Source organism: Microcaecilia unicolor, chromosome 2 (assembly GCF_901765095.1).
Source record: "Microcaecilia unicolor chromosome 2, aMicUni1.1, whole genome shotgun sequence".
NCBI classification, from domain to species: Eukaryota; Metazoa; Chordata; class Amphibia; order Gymnophiona; family Siphonopidae; genus Microcaecilia; species Microcaecilia unicolor.
The window spans coordinates 83,734,090-83,756,589 of record NC_044032.1 but is presented as its reverse complement, the minus strand read 5'-3'; the positions used below and the strand labels follow the sequence as shown (position 1 = coordinate 83,756,589).

General features: G+C 48.3%; 1 protein-coding gene across 1 annotated transcript; it reads left to right on the top strand.

Annotated features, from left to right (window-relative positions):
* Window positions 1–4,132: 4,132 nt before the first annotated feature.
* Window positions 4,133–21,524, top strand: CCL28 (C-C motif chemokine ligand 28). The gene is made up of 3 exons (XM_030193100.1): window positions 4,133–4,218; window positions 6,364–6,490; window positions 20,679–21,524. The coding sequence occupies exons 1-3, from the start codon at window positions 4,161–4,163 to the stop codon at window positions 20,848–20,850; spliced, it is 357 nt and encodes a 118-aa protein (XP_030048960.1). The 5' UTR covers window positions 4,133–4,160; the 3' UTR covers window positions 20,851–21,524.
* Window positions 21,525–22,500: the final 976 nt, after the last annotated feature.

The following is a 22,500-nucleotide window of genomic DNA, read 5'->3' as shown; positions in this document are numbered from 1 at the left end:
ATTGTAAGGAAAAGCGCAGGTGCTTTGCTACTAGTAGTGCACAAACTGAAGAGAATGTCCGCCGCTTCGTGGAGAGGGCCCCCGAGTAATCCTGAAAGAGTCGTATCGTCTGACCATCAAATTTTACATCCTCCGGATGGCTTTTATACTGTCTTAGGATCTGCACTTTTTGTGAGTATCGATGAAACTTTGCGATTATGATCCTGGGCCTATTGTCCGTCACACGGACTGGCCCCACTCGATGAGCACGTTCTAGGGTGATGGGATGAATTTCCCCCGCCGATGGAAATTGTGCTGTGAGCCAGGTTTGTAGAGTGTTTAATAGAGATTTTTCTGGCAGCGATTCGGGAAAGCCGATAAACCGCAAATTTTCTCTTCGAGATCTATTTTCTAGATCTTCGATCTTCTCTTGTTGAGATTTAGTTAAGGATTCCAGCTGCTTTATCACTGAGGAGTGCGATTCCAGTACGTCTTCAACGTCTGATACTCTACACTCCAACTCCCCGGCTCGCCGAGTAAGCTCCGCGGTAGACTGAGCAATCCCCGCTATCTGTTCCGATAGTTGTAGAAACCGGGGATCCAGAGCTTTAACCACCACTTCTGTTATCTCAGGAATCAGGGTGGATGGCTGTTGCGTTTGCGAGGGAGATGGTGGAGTCGACGCCATCTTGTCTTCCCCTAGACGCACGCGGTCTTGTATTCTTCTTGAAGATTTTGAAGACATTTGAGTTGAAGTTCTGTTTAGAAATTTGTCCATGCAGTCTTCTCCAGTAGTTGGGGTGATTTCCGTTCCAATTAACCTCTCTCTGTTAAAAGAGGATTCGAAGGATGAGGTTCCCTGAGCGGGCGAAGCAAAGCACGTCCGCTTCCCCTCACAGCATCACGTGACCTTGCTAATATCTAAATTTAATAAAAGGTATTAATTGTGACATTTATTTTTTTTCTGTGTGTGATCAGACAATTATGGATTTAAGCTCCACCCCTGGCCCCACCCCTAACCCCGCCCCCTTTAGCCTCCCCAAACAGTTGGGACACCGACCACCTATGCCCCTATCCCTGAGCCACCATCTCCTGTTTTCCCCCTCTATCCTCTGCCCCCCCCCCCCCCCCCCCCCCCCCCCCATTCTGCATCTTCTGTTTCCCCTTGCTCAACCCCTCTGGCTGCCACCTGCTTTGTGGCATTCCTGGAACCTGCAGCAGTGGCAAAAAAAAAACCAACAACAGAAAAGAGGTATAGGGCCATTTCCTTTGTGTGTACAACTGCTGCCTCTGCTAGTCCTACTTGCTCTTAGACTTCCTGTTTCAGAAGGACGGGACTAGCAGATCCCAGGAAAGCAGTGGTGGAGGTGGAGGGTGTTGGGGGGAAGGTCACAATTGGGGCTGGGGAAGTTTAGCCACCTCAAGCTTCTTATACAAGGTGCTTATGTTTTTGATTTGCACATTCACCATATATATTCCTATTTTTGTTTTCTTCTTATAGACATTGGCAGGACAATCTTCAAATCCATTTCTGCAGGTAAAACAGTGTTTCTGGCTTCTTGATTTTATTCACATTGACATCCTGACCCATACAAATTTGTTCAATTTTCCCATATGTTTCTTCAGGGAACCGACATCATCTGAGTGATTTTGCATGTGCACCAATGGATAGTGAAGTTCATTCATAGTGAAATGAGGCAACTGATGCATTCTATGGCCTGGAGCACAACGGGCCTAAAATACGTAATTACAGGGACAATTTTCAAAACCATGTGGGTAGGTACAAAGCTCAAGGGAACTTTTGTCCATGGACATGAGTTTATCTTCTTGGGCAGACTGGATAGACTGTACAAGTCTCTAACTGCCATCATCTACTATATTACTATCAGTACATAAGTATTGCCATACTGGGACAGACCGAAGGTCCATCAAGCCCAGCATCCTGTTTCTAATAGTGGCCAATCCAGTTAACAAGTACCTGGCAAGATCCCAAAAAAATACAATACATTTTATGCTGCTTTTCCTAGAAATAAGCAATGGATTTTCCCAAAGTCCATTTTAATAATGGTCTATGAACTTTTCTTTATGAAGCCATCCACACCTTTTTTAAACTCCGCTAAGCTAACTGCTTTTACTACATTCTCTGGCAACGAATTCCAGAGTTTAATTACACATTAAGAAAAGCTACAAGAATGGTATGGGATTTGCGTTACAAGACGTATGAGGAGAGACTTGCAGACCTAAACATTTATACTCTGGAGGAAAGGAGAAACAGGGGTGATATGATACAGACGTTCAAATATTTGAAAGGTATTAATCCGCAAACGAACCTTTTCCGGAGATGTGAAGGCGGTAGAACGAGAGGACATGAAATGAGATTGAAGGGGGGCAGACTCAAGAAAAATGTCAGGAAGTATTTTTTCACGGAGAGAGTAGTGGATGCTTGGAATGCCCTCCCGCGGGAGGTGATGGAAATGAAAATGGTAACGGAATTCAAACATGCGTGGGATAAACATAAAGGAATCCTGTTCAGAAGGAATGGATCCTCAGGAGCTTAGCTGAGATTGGGTGGCAGAGCCGGTGGTGGGAGGTGGGGCTGGTGGTTGGGAGGCGGGGATAGTGCTGAGCAGACTTATACGGTCTGTGCCAGAGCCGGTGGTGGAAGGCGGGACTGGTGGTTGGGAGGCGGGGATAGTGCTGGGCAGACTTATACGGTCTGTGCCAGAGCCGGTGGTGGGAGGCGGGGCTGGTGGTTGCGACACGGGGATAGTGCTGGGCAGACTTATACGGTCTGTACCAGAGCCAGTGGTGGGAGGCGGGACTGGTGGTTGGGAGGTAGGGATAGTGCTGGGCAGACTTATATGGTCTGTGCCAGAGCCAGTGGTGGTAGGCGAGGCTGATGGTTGGGAGGCGGGGATAGTGCTGAGCAGACTTATACGGTCTGTGCCAGAGCCGGTGGTGGGAGGCGGGACTGGTGGTTAGGAGGCGGGGATAGTGCTGGGCAGACTTATACGGTCTGTGCCAGAGCCGGTGGTGGGAGGCGGGACTGGTGGTTAGGAGGCGGGGATAGTGCTGGGCAGACTTATACGGTCTGTGCCAGAGCCGGTGGTCGGAGGCGGGGCTGGTGGTTGAGACGCGGGGATAGTGCTGGGCAAACTTATATGGTCTGTACCAGAGCCAGTGGTGGGAGGCGGGGCTGGTGGTTGGGAGGCGGGGATAGTGCTGGGCAGACTTATACGGTCTGTGCCCTGAAATGGACAAGTACAAATCAAAGTAGGGTATACACAAAAAGTAGCACATATGAGTTTATCTTGTTGGGCAGACTGGATGGACCGTGCAGGTCTTTTTCTGCCGTCATCTACTATGTTACTATGACTTTGCACTATTTCTCAAGATAGTATGTACTGCCCCTTTGAAAATGGCACAGAAATATTTACCTACAGACTTTTGCAGTACTTTTTTGGGCTTGGTATTGTCTCCCCCAACCTTACCCTAACCGATCCCAACTTTATTGTCTCATTATTAACAGTATATATGCTGTTGATACTGGTGCATACTTTTACTAGGTATATGAGTTTTGAAAATCACCCCCACACTGCTCATGTTAATTTTGACCCTGTTTGGCCTGCACGTGGCCTCTAACCTAGTTTATGTAACCCTTATCTGGGGTAAAGTCTTGGCCATAAGCAGAGCTATCTCAACCATTAGGCACGACTAGGCAGTTGCCTAGGGCAGCAGCTTCTTGGGGGCAACAAAGAGCAGCTGCAGTGAAAGCAAAAAAAGAGGTCCTGACAACCACACAAACTCAAAGAACCATTAGCACATACTAACCTGCATTGTATAAGATTTTTGTGTGACTATTGAGTTTATTTATCAAAATCTTTGTGGGGGGGGGAGTGCAGATGTAAGGCAGAAGCTTTGCCCATGGCACCCACTACCCTTGCTCTAGTTCTGACCATGAGCCTGAGGATCTTGTACAGTCAGTGGTTGATCAAGTGGATCTTTCTAAAAGAGAATCAGTTCTGACACTCACCATCTTATGTATACGAAAAGGGCTCAAGTTTCAGCACCTTTGGAGGTGGAGCATTGACAGGGTGTTTAATATTCAGAAATGTGCTACACCACAGAAGCTCATTCTCGGCAGGTAATACAACCCAGGGTGCAGGGTGTTTCAGGAAGAGATGGATATGAAAGTTATTGCTGTCCTAATATTTTTACATATGATGCAACTTTCAGAGCGTAAGTTGAGTTGGATTTTCTCTTTTGTTCCTTTCTGGATTATGATACAGGTCTAAAATGTATATTGTGATTATAGGTGTGTGTATGTGCCTATGGGTATGGAACAGGAGAGGTCCTTTAGAGCAAAGTATTGTTCTGAAGGACAAACTGCTTTACTTTAAATCTCTTTTACTGGTGACATATGTCAGCTTTACAACTTTCTAAAGCATAAACTATCTTGGTAACATTTCCATCTTGAACAGTTACCAGTTCATGGTTTACATTTCCTCTCCCCTCCCTTTTTTCTGCCCTCACCCTTAGTCAGTTCCCACAACAAGCAGCCTCGGGGACCCTTGGTTCTATGGATCCCTTAAAGTAGCAACTTATTATTATTAGCATTTGTATAGCACTACCAGACGCACGCAGCGCTGAACACCTGACACAGAGAGACAGTCCCTGCTCAATAGAGCTTACAATCTAAAAATAATACAGACAGATAAGACAATAAGGGGGGAGGAAAGTACTGGGTGAGAAAGAACAAGGGGGAGGCAAATGAGTAATGGCTAGGAGCCAAAAGCAGCAGTGAAAAGGTGGGTTTTCAGCGTAGATTTGAAAACAGGTAGAGATGGAGCTAGACGTACAGGCTCGGGAAGTTTATTCCAGGCATAAGGAGCTGCGAGAGAAAAGGAACGAAGCCTGGAGTTAGCAGTGGAGAAGAAGGGGGATGACAAGAGAGATTTGTCCAGCGAGCGGAGGTCACAGGGAGGAATGTAGGGCGAGAGGAGAGTGGAGAGGTAATGGGGGGGCAGCAGAATGGATGCATTTAAAGGTCAGTAATAGAAGTTTGAACTGTATACAGAAGCGGACAGGGAGCCAGTGAAGTGACTTGAGGAGTGGGCTAGTGTGGGTATAACGATTTTGGCGGAAAATAAGCCGTGCTGCAGAATTTTGGACAGACTGGAGAGGAGAGAGATGACTGCGCGGAAGACCAGTAAGAAGTAAATTACAATAATCCAAGCGAGAGGTGACAAGGGTGTGGATACACTGCTTTCCTTCACTTCCCCCACCCAGACCACCACTCAACTCATTCTTGCATTTAGTATGGTCTTGTCTCCTACTCCAATTGTACAGTTAACCTAACAGTGTATTTAATACAAGACTTCTTGATTTTAGTGCTAGGAACAGAATATAGTCTTCCCTTGTTGCTAAAAAATTCTTTTTGTATTTAATGGCAGATCTTAGCTTCTTGATGCTCGATTGCAATAATATTAATGTAGCCCATTTCTCTACTGTCAGAATGATGGTGGATCATCTTGTACCCAAAACTGTTGAAATCACTTCTTCCACTCTAAACTGGCCTTCTGATGAACAGCTTGGCAGCCTTCCCTTTAACTCCCAATGTGTCCGCATGGTCCAACAAAAGACCCAAGAATGTTGCTCTAACCTTTTGTCCTATAATTCTCCCTAAGTAATGAATACTCCACTTCAATGCTCTTGTATTTTAAGACAGCTCCATAAAAAATTAATGAAGGCACCTACCTCATGTGCATTTCAGACATACTGCTGTGGGTCCACATCAGGCGTGATAAGGACAAAACACTTTTAAGAGGCAGAATTGTGGATTCTGTCTCAATAACTTACAATGCATAGAGCATACTTCCACCTTTAAAATATTATTCAACATATTGACCATCACTAGAACAAAAGAGCTATTGTATCTGTTCCCTCTAAGCTGAGCAGGAGTCCTCCACCTTCATTGCTGCAACTGGGGGGTGGTGCTTAAATATTGTGTTTTCAGAGGGACAGGCAGGTGGACTCCTGCAGAGCTTGCCTGTCCTTCACTATTGAAACTGTGATAGTGAAACAGCACCCCCTACTGGCAGGACTCCTGCTCAGTTTAGAGGAAGCATTAACGCGCCAATCAGATCAAAACCAAAATTAGAGTTACCAAACTATAAAAATTTGCTGACAGCTTTTAGAGGGCATTGCTATACAACAGAGCAGACACCTTTGTACTAATCCTGTCCTGAGTTGTTGCTATTGTGGGGCTAATAAACTGATATTATTGTAAGATACTTCTGAAGCAGCATTTAAATTGGGTCCTGTTGGACACACAGATGAAATTTCTACAATAATGTTTAACATTTGTTTTCAAATTTTGTTTAGCTCTGACAGGTTCAAGTTCTAGTTGCTGTACTGAAGTGGCAAACCACGTTTCCAAAAAACTTTTGAGACGTGTGCTCAGATTTGAGATGCAGAGAGCTGTTGGTATATGTCCCCTGCCAGCTATAGTGTAAGTACAGGAGGCAGGGTGCGCAAGGTCATTGATGATGATATAACATTTTATTTTCTTTAGGCTTTACACACAGCTCTTCAAGAAATGGAGAAAAAGGATTGCAACAATTGCAATAAAATCCTTCTTATGCCTGAATATAACTTACCTTGAACTGAAACAGGTGGGAAATCAGGAGACGAAAGGCAAATTTTGGTTCCAAACAAGGCAACTTTATTGCTAGCAAGTGAACAGCACCGAGTAGCCTCGGGACACTGTGTGTCATAAATCATCTGACACGTACATTTATACTTCCCTACTGGGCCTGCGCATTTGGCCCCTTACACGTCACAACCCGACATGCGCAGTAAACATTTGTAGTTCTTACAGTACAAAATTGTAGTCCCAGTACGTACACACGTCATAACACTGAAATGATACTGGCAAGAAGAACGAAACTTAGCAGCTTATTCTTCACACACACACAATGCTCCTTTCTAGCACAGGAGATAAGGTTCGGCTCAGGAATGCAGGGGGTGTCAGCACCCTCCAAGGTCGTTTATTCAGATGGCGTTGCTACAGGCAAGCTGGTCTTGTATAGGCCTTGCTAACTACTGTTACAAGCTATATGTCTAATAGCCCTGCATTCTGTGTTTTCATTAGTAAACAGCAACTTCTTTCATTAGTAAACAGTAAAACTGGATAAGGCACAAATGTCCAGTGCAGTAATAAGGTATGGCTAAAAGGCCAAAAGCAGAGGTAGAGTCCATAAGTATAAGTCCATCAGTAGGAACAAAACATGAGGTTGTTCTGTTGGTCAGTAGTATTCAGGTAGTACCGGCGTTCCACTCCTTCATTCCCCCCTTTTGATACTTGAACATCCATTCTGGTGGAGAGTATCACCTCCATGAACCCTGAAAAGGAAAGAAAGGACAAGGATAGTTAGCGAGGGAGGCAACAAGCGAGCCCTAAGCCCTTGCTCAGCCGTTGGTTGCTTCGCCGGGGTTGAGACGGAGGGCCCCTAGTGGAATCCCCCCCCCTTTGTAGCCGGTCTTTTGCTGGCACAAGGGTAATGGCCCATTAAGTGACTCAGGGGGTTTAAAGTGCACATCAGCCACAAGGTGCTTCGTCGTAAGCTTCATCACACTGGGGAATGGGGGAGTACATCTGGAGAGCCATAAGTTGGGCAGCAGCACGGCGGTCAGCGATGCTTTCCATGGTGGAGCGGAGACACCTGAAAACTAAGGGGAAAGACAAAGGTATTAATAGGCAGGACAGCAAGAACAGGCCACCCATGACGAGGAGGCCTTGCAGGCTCCCGGAGGTTGGGAGCCAGCTGGTGAGGGAGGAAGTCCAATCCCACGCACTGTTCCAGGTCTGGACGGGGACGTGGGCTAGTTTGACCATCCGGTCAGTTATTTCTCTGATGACATGGCTCTGGTCATCAATCTGTAAGCAGCAATTACTGAGGTTAAACTTGCCACACACCCCGCCCTCCTGGGCTAAGAGGTAGTCAAGAGCCAAGCGATTTTGGTAGACGGCGGTAATGAGCTTAGTGTTCTGTCGAGCTAGGATATTGAGGGCAAGGGCCGAATCGTTAGTAAGGATTTCGAGTACGGCCTGTAGGCGAATAATACGATTCAGCATATAGATAGGGGTACGGTACCCGTATGTACCATCTTCAGCCCATGTGGCCGGTCCATAGTAATGAATGATGCGTTCAGGCGGCCACTCGTTGTCTTTCCAGTCTCCAATTTGGACTTTGGGCTTGACGTGTGGGAAAGACCGTTTGCGTCTGGCCGGGTTATCAGGCCCCTTTTCCACGTATAGGGGGATACCCAGGGTTTCGCCGACTCGCAGGGGCAGAAGGAAAAAACTAGGGCGGACAGTGCCCAAGAGACAGGTACCGTACCAGCGGGCCGGGAGCTGTTCGTAGGCCCTGCGCCCGCAGATATAGTAGTAGCCCTCTGGGGCTACCCACTTGAGGGAGGCATTACCTCCGTATGTCCATGTCGTGTTCAAGGTGGGTTCTGTCCAGATAGGCTCCGGGGCGGGCAGGTTATCCGTTTGCCACCAGGTAGTCCGGCTTCCATTATACTGTAGGACCCCCGTGCAAGCAGAATCTCCCACTGCCACAGAGTACCGCTTCGATGGCGCTCGACTAGCGCAGAGGGAGCCTATGATATTTGTTCTTAGGGCCCATTCGTACGGCTTCGGCCGTTGGGGAAAGGTAATGTTAGTGGTGTTGAGTGCATCCCATGTGTGTTGTCGGATCTCTCTCGCTTCCCAGGGCCATTGTTCACCCATGTCGGTGCCTCCACAGACGAAACAGTTGGCAATTCCGAGGGAGAGGGCGATGTTTTCAGCCAAATTGAGGAACATATTCCGGGCTTCTGGGGAAATGGGGAATTTAGTCTCGGTCTGCTCAGCACGAGCAATTTCATCAAATACGTCTTGGTAGCCGACAACAGTAGTCTGGTGGTGCGTAGGAGGCTTCGTTTCGAGACTCTGATATATGGTAATATATGTCAACGGATCCATTCCTCCGCCGTCAATGCCGAGGCCCCACGTTCCTCTCCAGGGCATGTCGTGTCCTCGGATGGGCCAGTCTAGGGACACATAGTTACCAGAACCTCGACGAAATTCGCCCAGGCCGGCGCATCCGGCATATCCTCCTCCCGTATAAGCACATACTCGGTCCCAGCCCGAGGCTCGAGTGTCGCCGGCGCATGGGAGCCAAACCCACGGGGAGCAGCATCTCATGTCTGGACTGAAGGGGCAGACATACTTGTGGTCGTTAACGTATGCCTCTCGCCAACTCTGGCTGCCACACTTGCGAGACCAAGGGTGTTTGTCCATGGCGGCACAGACGTCGAAGGTGAGGGTTGCTACAGTTTGGATGCCACCGACAAGGATGCGAGTGGAATTAATGTAATACAGAATGCCATCTCCCTCGACTCCCGGAGGTCCGGCCACATACGCAGGGAGTCCTACGCTAAGGGTGACATTGTAGTATCTTGGTTTGGTAGGGCTGTGGCAGATAGTGAGATTTCCTTGGAGGCATCTGTGGAACTGTTGGAGGCCATTCGGAGTGATGAGGGCACAAGTCGGGAGAAGCTGGCAATCGCCTTCCGGGGGCTGCGTCTGGTGAATGAGGGTAGTGACTAGGTGATATCCTCCCTCTATACGGTGGCGCACGAGGCGCAAACATTCAGTGCAATTCAGGCTCAGGGTGGCAGGATAGCTCGGAACTGCACACAGGAGAAGGAAGATAGTCAGCATTATATATGTGGTGGAAGGTATCCAAGCTTTTGCAGCAAGAAGATAATGAGGCCCACTATGAAGGCAGCGATAAACAGAGAGCCAAAGACGCAGTGGGTCCAGAAGCTGGGTTCCTGTTGCTGGGCAGGCATGAATCTGATGATGGTTCACGTATTTCTTAGAGTCAGCCGTAATGGAGCGTCAGGATGTAGGTGCGCACGCCAACGCTTCAGGGTGCTGCTAGTAGGAGCAGCAGGTTTCAGTCGGGTCCAATGTATCCACACTGGGCTTCCTGCAATTTTAACAGCGGTTGAGGTCGTTAGGAGAACAAGGGAGGGCCCCTTCCATTTGGGCTTTAGACAGTCAGATTCATCCCACTCTTTTACCCAGACCTCGTCTCCCACCCTGAACCTGTGCGTAGAACTGGTGAGGACCAAGGGAGCTACTCTTTCAGTGTACTGCTGGATGTCTTGCACTACCTGGTGTAAGGCTCTCATCTGTTTCACTAAGGAACTCTCACCCTGTATCTGCAAGGAGTCGGGAAAGGAGGGTGGTGGTGGTGGCCTAGCATACATCATCTCGTAAGGAGTAAGGCCGGTAGCCTTGGGGGTACACCTAAGATGCAGCAAGGCCAGTGGAAGCAGGTCGGGCCATTTGGCTTTTGCTTCTTGGCATAGCTTGGCTAGCTGGTTCTTCAGGGATCGGTTAGCCCTCTCCACTACTCCACTGCTTTGGGGTCTCCAGGCACAATGCAACTTCCAATCGAGGCCCAGTCTGGTACTGAGCTGTTGTGTTACTTCGCTAGCGAAGGCGGGACCGTTGTCAGAGTTTATTTGCTTGGGGAGGCCGTATCTGGGTAGGATTTGATGAAGCAGTAGGGAGGTAACTTCTTTAGCCATTTCCGTTCTAGTGGGCTGGGCTTCAATCCATCCGGTGTAGGTACACACGGCGACGAGGATAGCTTTGTAGCCGCGCGCCGGGGGCATGTGTGTGAAGTCAATCTGGCACACGTGGAAAGGGCTGGTGCCTCGGAGAACATGTCCTGGCATAGGGCCGGGCCCCGTTCGAGGGTTGTTCCGGGCACAAGTCGCGCATCGGCTGGAAGCGTTTTTGGTCCACAGGGATAGTTTGTTGATGTAGTAGGTCTTCTCAAGTAAGCGCCCCAGGGCGTCCCTTCCCAGGTGGGTGCGGTCGTGAGCCTCCTTGGCCACCGTCCAGGCCAAGGCTTCGGGTATCCATATGCGCCCATCCTGTAGTATCCACCAGCCATTGCGTGACTGTAGACCCTCTTGTTGGGCCCATTCCGTTTCTTGGGGGGTGTAGATAGGGGTCTCCGTAGGGAGCTGGACGACGAGTACGGGGTCAGAAGGGTGAGAGGAGTAGGGGAGCTGACTTGCCCTTTTTGCAGCGTCGTCTGCCCGCTGATTTCCCCGGGCGATAGGGTCCGTTCTTCCAGTGTGGGCCCTGCAGTGCATCACAGCCACCTTCTTCGGCTTCCATACCGACTCGAGTAATTGGCAGATCTCAGCGGCATTTGCAAGTCCTTTCCCTTCAGCTGTCAGAAATCCCCTCTCCTTGTACAAGGCTCCGTGCACCTGGAGGGTGAGGAAAGCGTATTTGGAGTCGGTGTAAATGTTGACAACTTTTCCTTCAGCCCACAGGAGGGCTCTGGTGAGGGCGATCAGCTCCGCTTTCTGGGCTGATGTTCCGGGTGTCAGAGCCATAGCCTCGATCACATGGTCCTCAGACACCACCGCATAGCCAGCTCTTCGAATTCCCTCTATCACCTGGCTGCTTCCATCGGTAAAAAGGGTGATGCCCCCTTGCCAGGGTTGATCCTTCAGGTCAGGTCTGCTCGAGTGCACAGTGGCCATTACCTCTTCACAGTCGTGGAGTGGTGGTTCAGGGGCCGGAAGGAGGGTGGCAGGATTGAGGTTGGTCGTGTCCAGGATCCGCACCTCCGGATTTTCGCACAGGAGGGCTTGGTATTTGACCAATCGGGAGTTGGTCATCCATCTGGGTCCGTGGCTCTCGAGTAGGCCGCGGATGGTGTGGGGCGTAGTCACAAAGAGTGTTTGGCCAAACGTGAGTTTATTGGCCTCGTGTATCAGTAGACAAGCAGCCGCAATGCTTCGTAGGCAGCCCGGCCATCCTCGTGCCACGTTGTCCATGCTCTTGGAGAGGTATGCTACAGGGCGTTGCCAGGTGCCGACCAGTTGGGTAAGGACTCCAAGTGCCAATCCCTTCTTTTCGTCGATGAACAAGTGGAACGGCTTAGTCACGTCTGGCAGTCCGAGCGCTGGTGGGGCCGCAAGGGCATCCTTAAGGTCCTGAAGGGCTTTCAGTTCGCTTTTCTCCCACTGGAGATCCTGGCCCTCGAGTTCAGGCCCCTTCAGTTTGGCATACAAACTGTGGGTCAGGATAGCAAAATTGATGATCCAAATGCGGCAATATCCAGCGGCTCCGAGGAGTGCCCGTAATTCCTTCTTATTTGCAGGAGTGGGTTGGTTGCGGATAGCTTGGGTTCGGGGGATACCGAGCCTTCGGGTTCCTTCTCGGAGGCGAAACCCCAGATACTCGACTTCGATCTCGCATATCTGTGCCTTCTTGCGACTGGCCCGGTACCCCTGGGCTTCCAGGGTCTTCAAGAGGTAAAGGGTAGCTTCTGCACAGTCCGTGTACGTTTCACGGGCCACCAACAGGTCATCCACGTATTGGACGACCGGCCCGTACTCGTCTTGGTACGTTTTCAGGTCCTGGGCAAGCTGGTCACCAAAGAGGGTGGGGGAGTTCTTGAACCCCTGAGGAAGCCGGGTCCATGTATATTGCTGTTTGGTTCCCGTCTGTAAGTCTTCCCACGTGAAGGCAAACAACTTCTGGCTGTCGGCAGCAAGGGGGATGGAGAAGAAGGCGTCCTTCAGATCAATGACACTATACCACTTGGTCTGGGATGGCACTTGGGCTAAAATGGAGTAGGGGTTTGGCACGAGGGCGACTATGTCGGCTACCTGGTTGTTGACTTTCCTCAAGTCCTGGACTGGTCTGTATTCGGATGTTCCTGGCTTCTTAACGGGCAGCAATGGGGTATTCCATGCGGATCTGATCGGTTTAAGAACCCCCTGCTGCAGGAGTTTCTGTATATGAGTGTGCATACTATGCCGGGCTGCATAGGGGATGTGGTATTGTCCTTGGTTGACAACTTGAGCATTCGGTTTGAGCTCAATCCAGATGGGGATAGCGTTAACGGCCAGCCCGCCGGGGTTCAATTCTGCCCATACATCAGGCACTTCATCCATTATGGCTCGCCTCTGCTGGGCGAAAGGGGTGTTCTGGTCGTAACGGCAGTCGCCGGGTCCTACAGTTGGGGGAACGTGTAGTCTCCATTCTTCTCTTACTGGACAGATAAGTGTCACTGGCCGATCTTCAAAGCGAGCTTCCACTTCACCCGTAGTCTTGAACTTCAAGGTGGCCTGGAGCTTACAGAGTAGGTCTCGACCAATCAAGGGGACTGGGCATCCAGGGATGTGTATGAACTGATGGGACACCATCGTCCCTCCGATCTGGACTTGGCGCTCTTTGAGGAGGGGGGGCCGCAAGGGATTTCCCGGAGGCTCCCACAATTGGTATAGTTTCTTTCGTGGCTGGGGCTATGGCGGTGGTGATAACAGATCGCTGGGCCCCCGTGTCTAGTAAGGCCTTCATAGATTCTGTCCCCACCCGAATTTCCACCAGAGGGTCAGTGGGGACTCTGCCCTCCCGGTTTCTTCATGCTGTGCTGTCTCGGGTAGCGTCCACAGCCATCTGCCATTCCCTCCGGTCATCCCGTCCTCTCTCTCTTCGGCCCCTTCCCCGGCCTCGCCTGGGGGCCCCCGTACGGTCGCCGGTCTCCTCCTCTCTCTGCCGGTCCCATGATTCCTCTTCTCTCGGGCTGTCCCGTATCTCCTCTGGACAATCAGCCCACCAGTGTCCTTCTTGTCGGCAATTTGCACACTGGTTACGCCCTATGGGGGACCGCGTTCCTCTTGTTCTCCTGCCCCTCCCCTTTGGTCTAGACCTCATTCGTTCTTCCAGCACCGTGGCCAACACATCTGCCTTCTCCCGCATCCGTCTGGTCGATTCCTTCCGGGCCTCCACCTTCTCCTCCTGGTCGCGATATCCGAATACGCGATCAGCTATAGCTTTCAGTTGGCTGAGGCTCATCCCTTCGAACCCCTCCGTTCTCTGTAGCTTTCTTCGTATATCCGGTGCCGACTGGCTAACAAAACTCATAACCACGGTTGGGAGGTTCTTAGGGTCTTCGGGATTTATCGGGCTGTGCCTCCTGAATGCTTCCATAAGTCGTTCAAGGAAGTCCCCTGGACTCTCGTCCTTTTGTTGGACCACACTGTGGATTTTTCCCATGTTGGTAACCTTCTGCTTCCCCTTCTTTAAGGCGGCCAGGTACGCCTGCTGGTATCGGCGGATAAAGGTTTGGCCTTCGGCGGTTCGGTAGTCCCACGTAGGGGCAGCGATGGGCGCCTCCGTTTCTATTAGGTTCTGTAAGTTGGCATGGGCCGGATTCGCATCCCGGATGGCTTGCTCCATATTTTGTTGTAAAAGGCGGCGTTCTTCAGAGGTCAGGATGTGGGCGCTCAACTGCCTAAGGTCTGCCCAAGTTGGATTATAACTGTATATAATGCCTTCCACCAGCTCTATCAGCTGCTCGGGTTTCTGGTCGTAGGACGGCCCATGGAATTTCCAGTTATACAAATCGGCACTTGAGAAGGGAACGTGGCTGTAAACTGTTGATTCGATGGGCTGGCCCCCCCCCTTCCGCCGGGTTAGGGGTATAGGTGGTGGACTGTCGAACTGGGAATAAGTGGGAGGTTCCCCCTTTTCGGCTGGACGGGAGGGCCTGATGCGGACTCGATTGGGGGAACCGAGTAATGTTCTTCACAACCCGTTTACTCTTCCGTGTGGTTTGTATAATTATACAAAAACAGGTTGCGAGGCCAGGTGACTCAGGTGAGGCTGGGTGGGACGTCTCCCCGGCATCCGACTCTGACCCGGAAGTCTCGGCGTCAGCGGGGCCTTCTGCTAGGCCCGTAAGGTCAGGGTATATAGGAGCATATGGCGGCGGCGCAATGTCGTCTTCGTATGCTTCCGCCGTAGCAAGTATCGGGGCTTTTGGAGGCTTCTTCTCGGCCGAACCCTGAACTTTCCCTGCGGTTTTCTTTGGGGGTTTCTTTCTAGAAAGTGTGTTGGTAGTACTGGGCGTAGTTCCTGCCTTGACTCTGGTAGCAGGGGGCGTGGTCTCAGTGGCTTCAGTGCTAGGGGCGGTAGGCCGTATGGGGGCGGTCCCTGCGGCCTTCGGGACGGCAGCGGTTGCCGAGCTTTGGAGAGCGAAGGCATGGGTCGGCAGGGTTCTAAGTTTGGTTTTCCGGCCTTTTCTCTGCTTTACCAACATAAGGGCGGCCTTTTCTACCTTCCATTGGGCCCAAGCCGGCGGATCCCGGACTACATCCAACCACGCTTCTATGTATGGAATGTCCTCGGGACAGCCTGGGTTTCCCTCAATTATAACAATATTCATGACCGCCGCCACTTTTGCATACTCGAATGACCCTTCCGGGGGCCATCCAGCAATTCCTAGCCCCGGCCACATAAATTGACATCTCTGTATCATCCCGGCCCTGCTACATTTATCTAGGTCGAACACTTCGCTAAAGTGTTCCGTCATTAAATCTAACGGTGAAGACCCACCCCCGCCCATCCTAACCTGAGTGCCAAAGGACAGGTGACGGACAAAGGGGGAAAAGGGCGGTGGAGGAGTAAGGGGTCTCGTTCCACCAGACACAGAAGGGTCAACACTCGGCCTGACCAGGACGCGGTCGCCCGGCCTGGAACTGCAAGCCCATTCACACACTTTCATACGCCACAAGAAACCCTCCCGTTCGCCGCTCGGTTTCGTCGTCGGAGCCTAGTGAGTTTCGGGACCTAGTCGGATACCAATAGTCCGTATTAGTCACTGGCTAAAAGAGGGTGATCACGCCTCTTCTTCGGTCCTTACTGGGCCGGTCACTACGTAGAGTATACTCGCCTGTCCGCCGGGGTCGCAGGCTGCGCCGTCGTACGCTTCTCTCTGAAATGGAAAAAGGTGCCTTGTCGGAACCACACAGCCCCCTCTACAGTCAGGCGGAGTGGATCGGCCCTCCTCCGGGAGATGGACGCTGAAATCAGCGGTGGCCACTCACCACCTTCTCAGGTGGGGGTCGATGACCCCACCCGACCGCAGTGGGGGAGGGGAAGAATATAATCCGATTCCCCTTTCTACTTCTGTCCCATCTGGGTCGCCAATGAAACAGGTGGGAAATCAGGAGACGAAAGGCAAATTTTGGTTCCAAACAAGGCAACTTTATTGCTAGCAAGTGAACAGCACCGAGTAGCCTCGGGACACTGTGTGTCATAAATCATCTGACACGTACATTTATACTTCCCTACTGGGCCTGCGCATTTGGCCCCTTACACGTCACAACCGACATGCGCAGTAAACATTTGTAGTTCTTACAGTACAAAATTGTAGTCCCAGTACGTACACACGTCATAACACTGAAATGATACTGGCAAGAAGAACGAAACTTAGCAGCTTATTCTTCACACACACACAATGCTCCTTTCTAGCACAGGAGATAAGGTTCGGCTCAGGAATGCAGGGGGTGTCAGCACCCTCCAAGGTCGTTTATTCAGATGGCGTTGCTACAGGCAAGCTGGTCTTGTATAGGCCTTGCTAACTACTGTTACAAGCTATATGTCTAATAGCCCTGCATTCTGTGTTTTCATTAGTAAACAGCAACTTCTTTCATTAGTAAACAGTAAAACTGGATAAGGCACAAATGTCCAGTGCAGTAATAAGGTATGGCTAAAAGGCCAAAAGCAGAGGTAGAGTCCATAAGTATAAGTCCATCAGTAGGAACAAAACATGAGGTTGTTCTGTTGGTCAGTAGTATTCAGGTAGTACCGGCGTTCCACTCCTTCAGAACTACTGAGAAAGGTGTGAGCTAAATCCAAATCCCTTTTAATAGACATATCTTTGCTAATGTAACCCTGGCTCCCCCCCCCCCCCTCAGTCAGGGCCACTGGCTAAGTTCCCTGGGTCAGGTACCTGGAACCAGGATTCACACAACAGTTTATATTTCAGATGAGCTAGGCACAGGCCGGGGCCGGAGGATCTCCGGTAGGCTGAAGGGAGATCCTTTCTTGAGGCACGTTAGAGTTCACTTTCACACCAAGAAATGACCCAAACAACTCTGGGTTCAACTCCAACTTATTTACTGAACAACAGTTTGGAAAAAGAACAGTTTATAAATGCTACAGTGTGTACAGTTTCAGGGTCAAAGGTCAGCTTCAAACATTATCTCCTACAACACAGTTCCAGGCATACAAAGATGTAAATCAGTTTTAGACATATATTTCCTATATGTCCCATCCCGGATCAGGGTTCCTCTGAGCACCAGCAAATGTCCCACCAGAAGTGAGGCTCCCCTGCTCCCACTTCTGTCCTGCCTGGGGTTTCTTAAGTACATAAGTGATGCCATCTGGGACAGACCAAAGGTCCATCAAGCCCAGTATCCTGTTCCCAACAGTGGCTAATCCAGGTCACAAGCACCTGGCAAGATCCCAAAACAGTACAATACATTTTATGCTGCTTATTCTAGAAATAAGCAGTGGATTTCCCCCAAGTCCATTTTAATAATGGTCTATGGACTTTTCCTTTAGGAAGCCATCCAAACCTTTTTTTAAACCCCACTAAGCTAATTGCTTTTACTACATTCTCTGGCAACGAATTCCAGAATTTAATTACACATTGAGTGAAGAAATATTTTCTTTGATTTGTTTTAAATTTACTACTTTGTAGCTTCATTGCATGCCCCCTAGTCCTAGTATTTTTGGAGAGTAAAGGAGAGATTCATGTGTACCCATTGCACTCCACTCATTATTTTATAGACCTCTATCATGTCTCCCCTTTTGCCTTTATAAAATAGGCACTCACTGTGCTGCATTGGAGCCACTCAGAGGAGTTGCCCTCTTATAGAATTGCCATCTAAATATGCAAATTACCTTGTGGTAAGGGCAAAACCTGTGCACTATTGAGGGCATTCCCAACATGTTCCCATATAGTTACTATATGGAATAGTATTTTATCATGTAATACATGCAGTTTCAATATGTAGTCTATGCCCATTCCCCACCTATAACAAGCCCCATAACATGCTATGCAATTAGTCTATGATTCTATAGAGGTCACCAAAAATTGTGCATGCAAATTTAGGTGCGTTCCTGATTTGCGTGTGCAATTTAATTGAATAGCAAGCCAATTAGTGCCAATAATTTTATTTATTTATTTAGAATTTGCTCACACCTTTTCAGTAGTAGCTCATGGTAAGTTACATTCAGGTACACTAGTATAAGTACGCTAATTGGCTTTTTTTTTTTTTTAATTTTTAGAAGTCTTTATTGAAGTATGGAATACAGAACAAAAAGAAAATACGTTCAATTCAACTCAGCTCATATCAATACAAGCTACAATAGCAATGGCAATGGCAGTCTTGAAAAGATAATGAAATTCTGTGTCCACTTAAATATAGATCAAATTACACTTCAAAACATTTTTTATTTTATTATTAACCCTATCCCCCCCTTAACCTACCCCCTCCCGAGCCTTGTTCCCTTCATCAAACACTTGCATTCAAAAAAGGTTTCCAGGCTTTTTCCCACTTTGGCAAGATTTTATGTTTAATCGCTGTCAATCTCTCCATCTCACAAATATATTTCACTTTCGTAATCCAGGACACCAATGAGGGGACCCACACCACTTTCCACTGCTGAGCCAAATTCATGCGGGCAGCGTGCAAAGACCCCCTCACCAGAACCCACTGATCAGCCGTAAGACCAGCTGGCCTCCGGCCCAGGATGAAAGTCCAAGGATGCCACTGCACAGCCCTTCCCGTCCAGACCTGAATTCGCGCCCGCACACTTTTTCAATATGCCTGCGCTTTAGGGCAGGTCCACCAGATATGGCCCATAGTTCCTACTCCTCCACACTGTCTCCAACAGTCCTTTGAAACATGGTTGTACATACGATGCAGCCTTAGCGGGGTAAGATACCATCTATAAAATATTTTAATGGCATTCTCCTTTACGGCTACGGCCCGGGAGGAGCGCGATATCGTCCTCTCAAGCCTAAGCCAGTCCACCTCCGGTAATGTGAAATTTAACTCCTGTTCCCACCGCCGCCTGTGCAATGTGTATGGCTTAATCTGTGTGCCCACTAGTTCATACAAGTGAGTAATCATACCCCGCATGGGCCTTGAATTTACACACACCTCCTCCAGAGGATGTACCTCTCTTTTCTTGCATTCGAAATAGCTTGGTCCCTGCAGAAAATGCTGTAATTGTATGTATGCATATCTGTCCTCGGGCCTGAGTCCATAGTCTTCTACCAGTCTGTCAAATGATATCATGTCTGCACCCACATGCAACTGCCCGCACATATCTAACCCCAATTCAGCCCACCTGCAAAACGTGGTATTCTCCACTCCCGGGCTAAAGCTTGGATTATCTACTATGGGCGCCAACCCAGACACCACAGGCTGGTGGCCCTCAAACATATGATCCCAATAGTGGAATGTAGCTTGAACGGTCGGTGGGAACTTGTCCACCTGTCCTCTATGTTTACTCGGAAGCCACATTAAATGCCCTAATGTTCGAGTCCCAACCAATGCTTGTTCAATGTTAACCCATATTTTGTGATCTTCCTTTCGGAACCACTCCACCGCTGCTCTCGACTGTGCAGCGCAGTAATAACCATATAGGTTGGGCACCCCCAGGCCCCCATCCCTTTTATTTTTATATAAGAAAACTCGTGGCAAACGCGGTCTTTTGTTGTTCCAGACAAATCTGACCAGACTATCCTGTAACCTCGACAGAAAGGTTCTTGGGAGTCCTTGTGGTATAACCTGGAACAAGTACAACAGCCGAGGCAAAATATTCATTTTAAGGGTCGCTATTCTCCCCATCCAAGATAAGCTCATTGGCATCCATCTCTCCAGATCCCGCCGTATTTCTTTCTGAAGGCCCGGGTAATTAGCTTCAAACAACGCCGACAAGTTATTCGGAATCTGCACCCCCAGATATCTTAGTTTCCGTTCCTCCCATTTAAAAGGCTAATTGGCTTTTTAACAAAGCATTTATTGGCTCTAATTAGATTTAATTAAGACCAATGTGTGTAAAGATAGGTGCGGGATCCACATCTAAAATTTACATGCAGTCCAAAAAAGGGGGCATGGAAATGGGAGGGTCATGGGCATTTTGGGGTGGAACAGTTACGTGCCAAATTACAGAATAATGGTGCTCCACGTGTAAACCTAGGTGCAGGAATTTGTGCCACATTTTCATTGGTGCAAATGGCCACACTTAAATTTATGCGTGACTCTCTGCTTAAGTGTGTATTCTTTAAACCGCACCAAACTTTAAGCATGGCTTATAGAATACTGTATACACCGGCATTTTTGCCACCAATTTTTTTTTTAGGCACCATATATAGAATCTAGCTCTTAGCATGTAAATTGGTGCACACTGTCAGGCAGTGCGATAATACTTACCATGGCTGGCCGTGTACCAAAAGTTACCACCTACTAATTCATATGCTGTTTTCTTAGTGCACGTTAGTTAAAGAGCTCCCTAGTTAATGTAATAAAAAATGTTCAAATTGTAGTGCTAAGATGTAATTGTACCATATCATGCCAAGAAATCAACTGCTTTTAAAAGTCTCTGAAAGGCTCAGACATTTAACTGCAATTTTAATGCTACTAATGAGGGAGATTTTGCTGTGCTTGAGAGGCATTATACCTGTGCTGTAAAGAGAGAGGCATATTTCTGTTCTATTTACACAACTTTTTTTTTTCTTTAGGCTTTACACACGGCACAAAAAGCTGTGTGCAAACCCAAAGATCCAGCTCATCAAGAAATGGAGGAAAAAGAATGACAAGAATCGTGGCAAGGGAAATAGTCATCGTGGGGAAAAAAGGACAAACAAAAATAAAAACAAAATTAAAAACAGACGGGCTTGGAAAAGGCAGTGAGACTACTGAATCTAAGCAGACATTGAAATAGGTCATTGGCGTTAACTTTTCTTCTTCTGGTATCTTCTCCCTGACAGACTGTTGAGAACGAGAAATATTTTCATGAATAGTCAGCAAATGCAAGTCCTCCTGACTGACTCACTGGCAAACTGAAACCACTATGATGGACCAAGCGTAGTGTGTGAACTTGGGAGTTCTGTTTTGAAAGGATGTTTATCATTAACACCAAATCATTGTCTTTCATAACATGGCCCTAATGAAGTCTGGATGATTGTTGGGAAAGGATGGCACTTCTTTAATGTGGTCCCTTGCATTTGTAAATAATGAGCACAGGTCATGTACCATGGAACAGGGCCAAAGGGCAAAAGCTGATAAGCATGTGAGCCAGACACTCATGATCTGATAAGACGTTCTTGCGTGCAAGCAAGCGTGGGAAGAGAGCAATTATGAATAGACAAGAAAATGTGGTTTAGCATTAGAGGGGAAACAGATGGTGTTGAAAGAAAACAGGATGATCTTTGAGGAAGATAACTTGTTAAAGTAATGTGAAGCATTGTTTAAAATAAAGGTATATAAACAGCTGAACCAGTGCATTACGTTGGAGAGACAGTGACAGAGAACACCTATGTGTAGCAGCGCTGTTCTCCCATGAGAAACTATTAATTGTATTTGTATTTTGGTAAGTAATAAAAATGGCTTTTCTCATACATAGCTTTCTTGGTCTTTTATCACTCCAAATTGGGAATGGCTGGTACATAATTAATAATTTGGGGTGGTGGTAAAAAGACAAGCATTAAAACACATTGTCCTCTTTCTTTGACCTGGCAGGGATTTTGTTCTCTGGGAAGATGTGAAAATTGTTGTATCTGGAACAGTTTGTACCATCTGGGGAAGCTGGTGAGAATATTCTAAGTCAAATGCACAAATTTTCATTTCTTTAGTACTTTAGCTAGTCTGTTACTGAAGACACTTCATCCCATTCCTTGAAAGATAGACACCATCACTACCCAGTAGCTCTTGGAAAATTATTCCATGGTCTAGGAAACCAAAGCACTTGCATTGGCACCATCCACGCAGCCACACATTTAGCTCCAGGGTGCAAGCTTCCCTCCAATCTTTTCCTTCAACAGGAAGGATTGATGAGAACACTGCCTGAGCATCTAAGTGCTTTACCCTCTGACCCAGAGCCATGAAGTCAGACATTGATAATTTCCAGCAGTCATCAATGTACTTGATATTTGGCAATGGTATCCGGATTTTATCCGGTACTGAATATCTGGTAATCAGCATTTCAAAAAAAACACTGACTTCCATTTTTATTCAAAAGTTCCCACAGAAACAGCAGGTGCAAATCTCCAGAGTGACTTTTTCCAGGAGCAATTTTCGAAGAGAAATATGCTTATATTTCCCTTTGAAAATTGATGCCGAGTCCATGGGTAAACATTCCCATGGATTTTGCATCAACGTGGCCACTTTTGAAATTTGTCCAAAATTTTAGGCTCCTAGACTGAGGTCGGCAATATGTTTGCCTAGATTTAAGTACCTAAGGGGCCATTCTACGAAAGGGCAGTAAGCCCATGGGGCTGGACTCAATAAATGGCACCCAGTGCTATTCTATAAAGGATGCTCTGGGGATGAGTGTCCTTTATA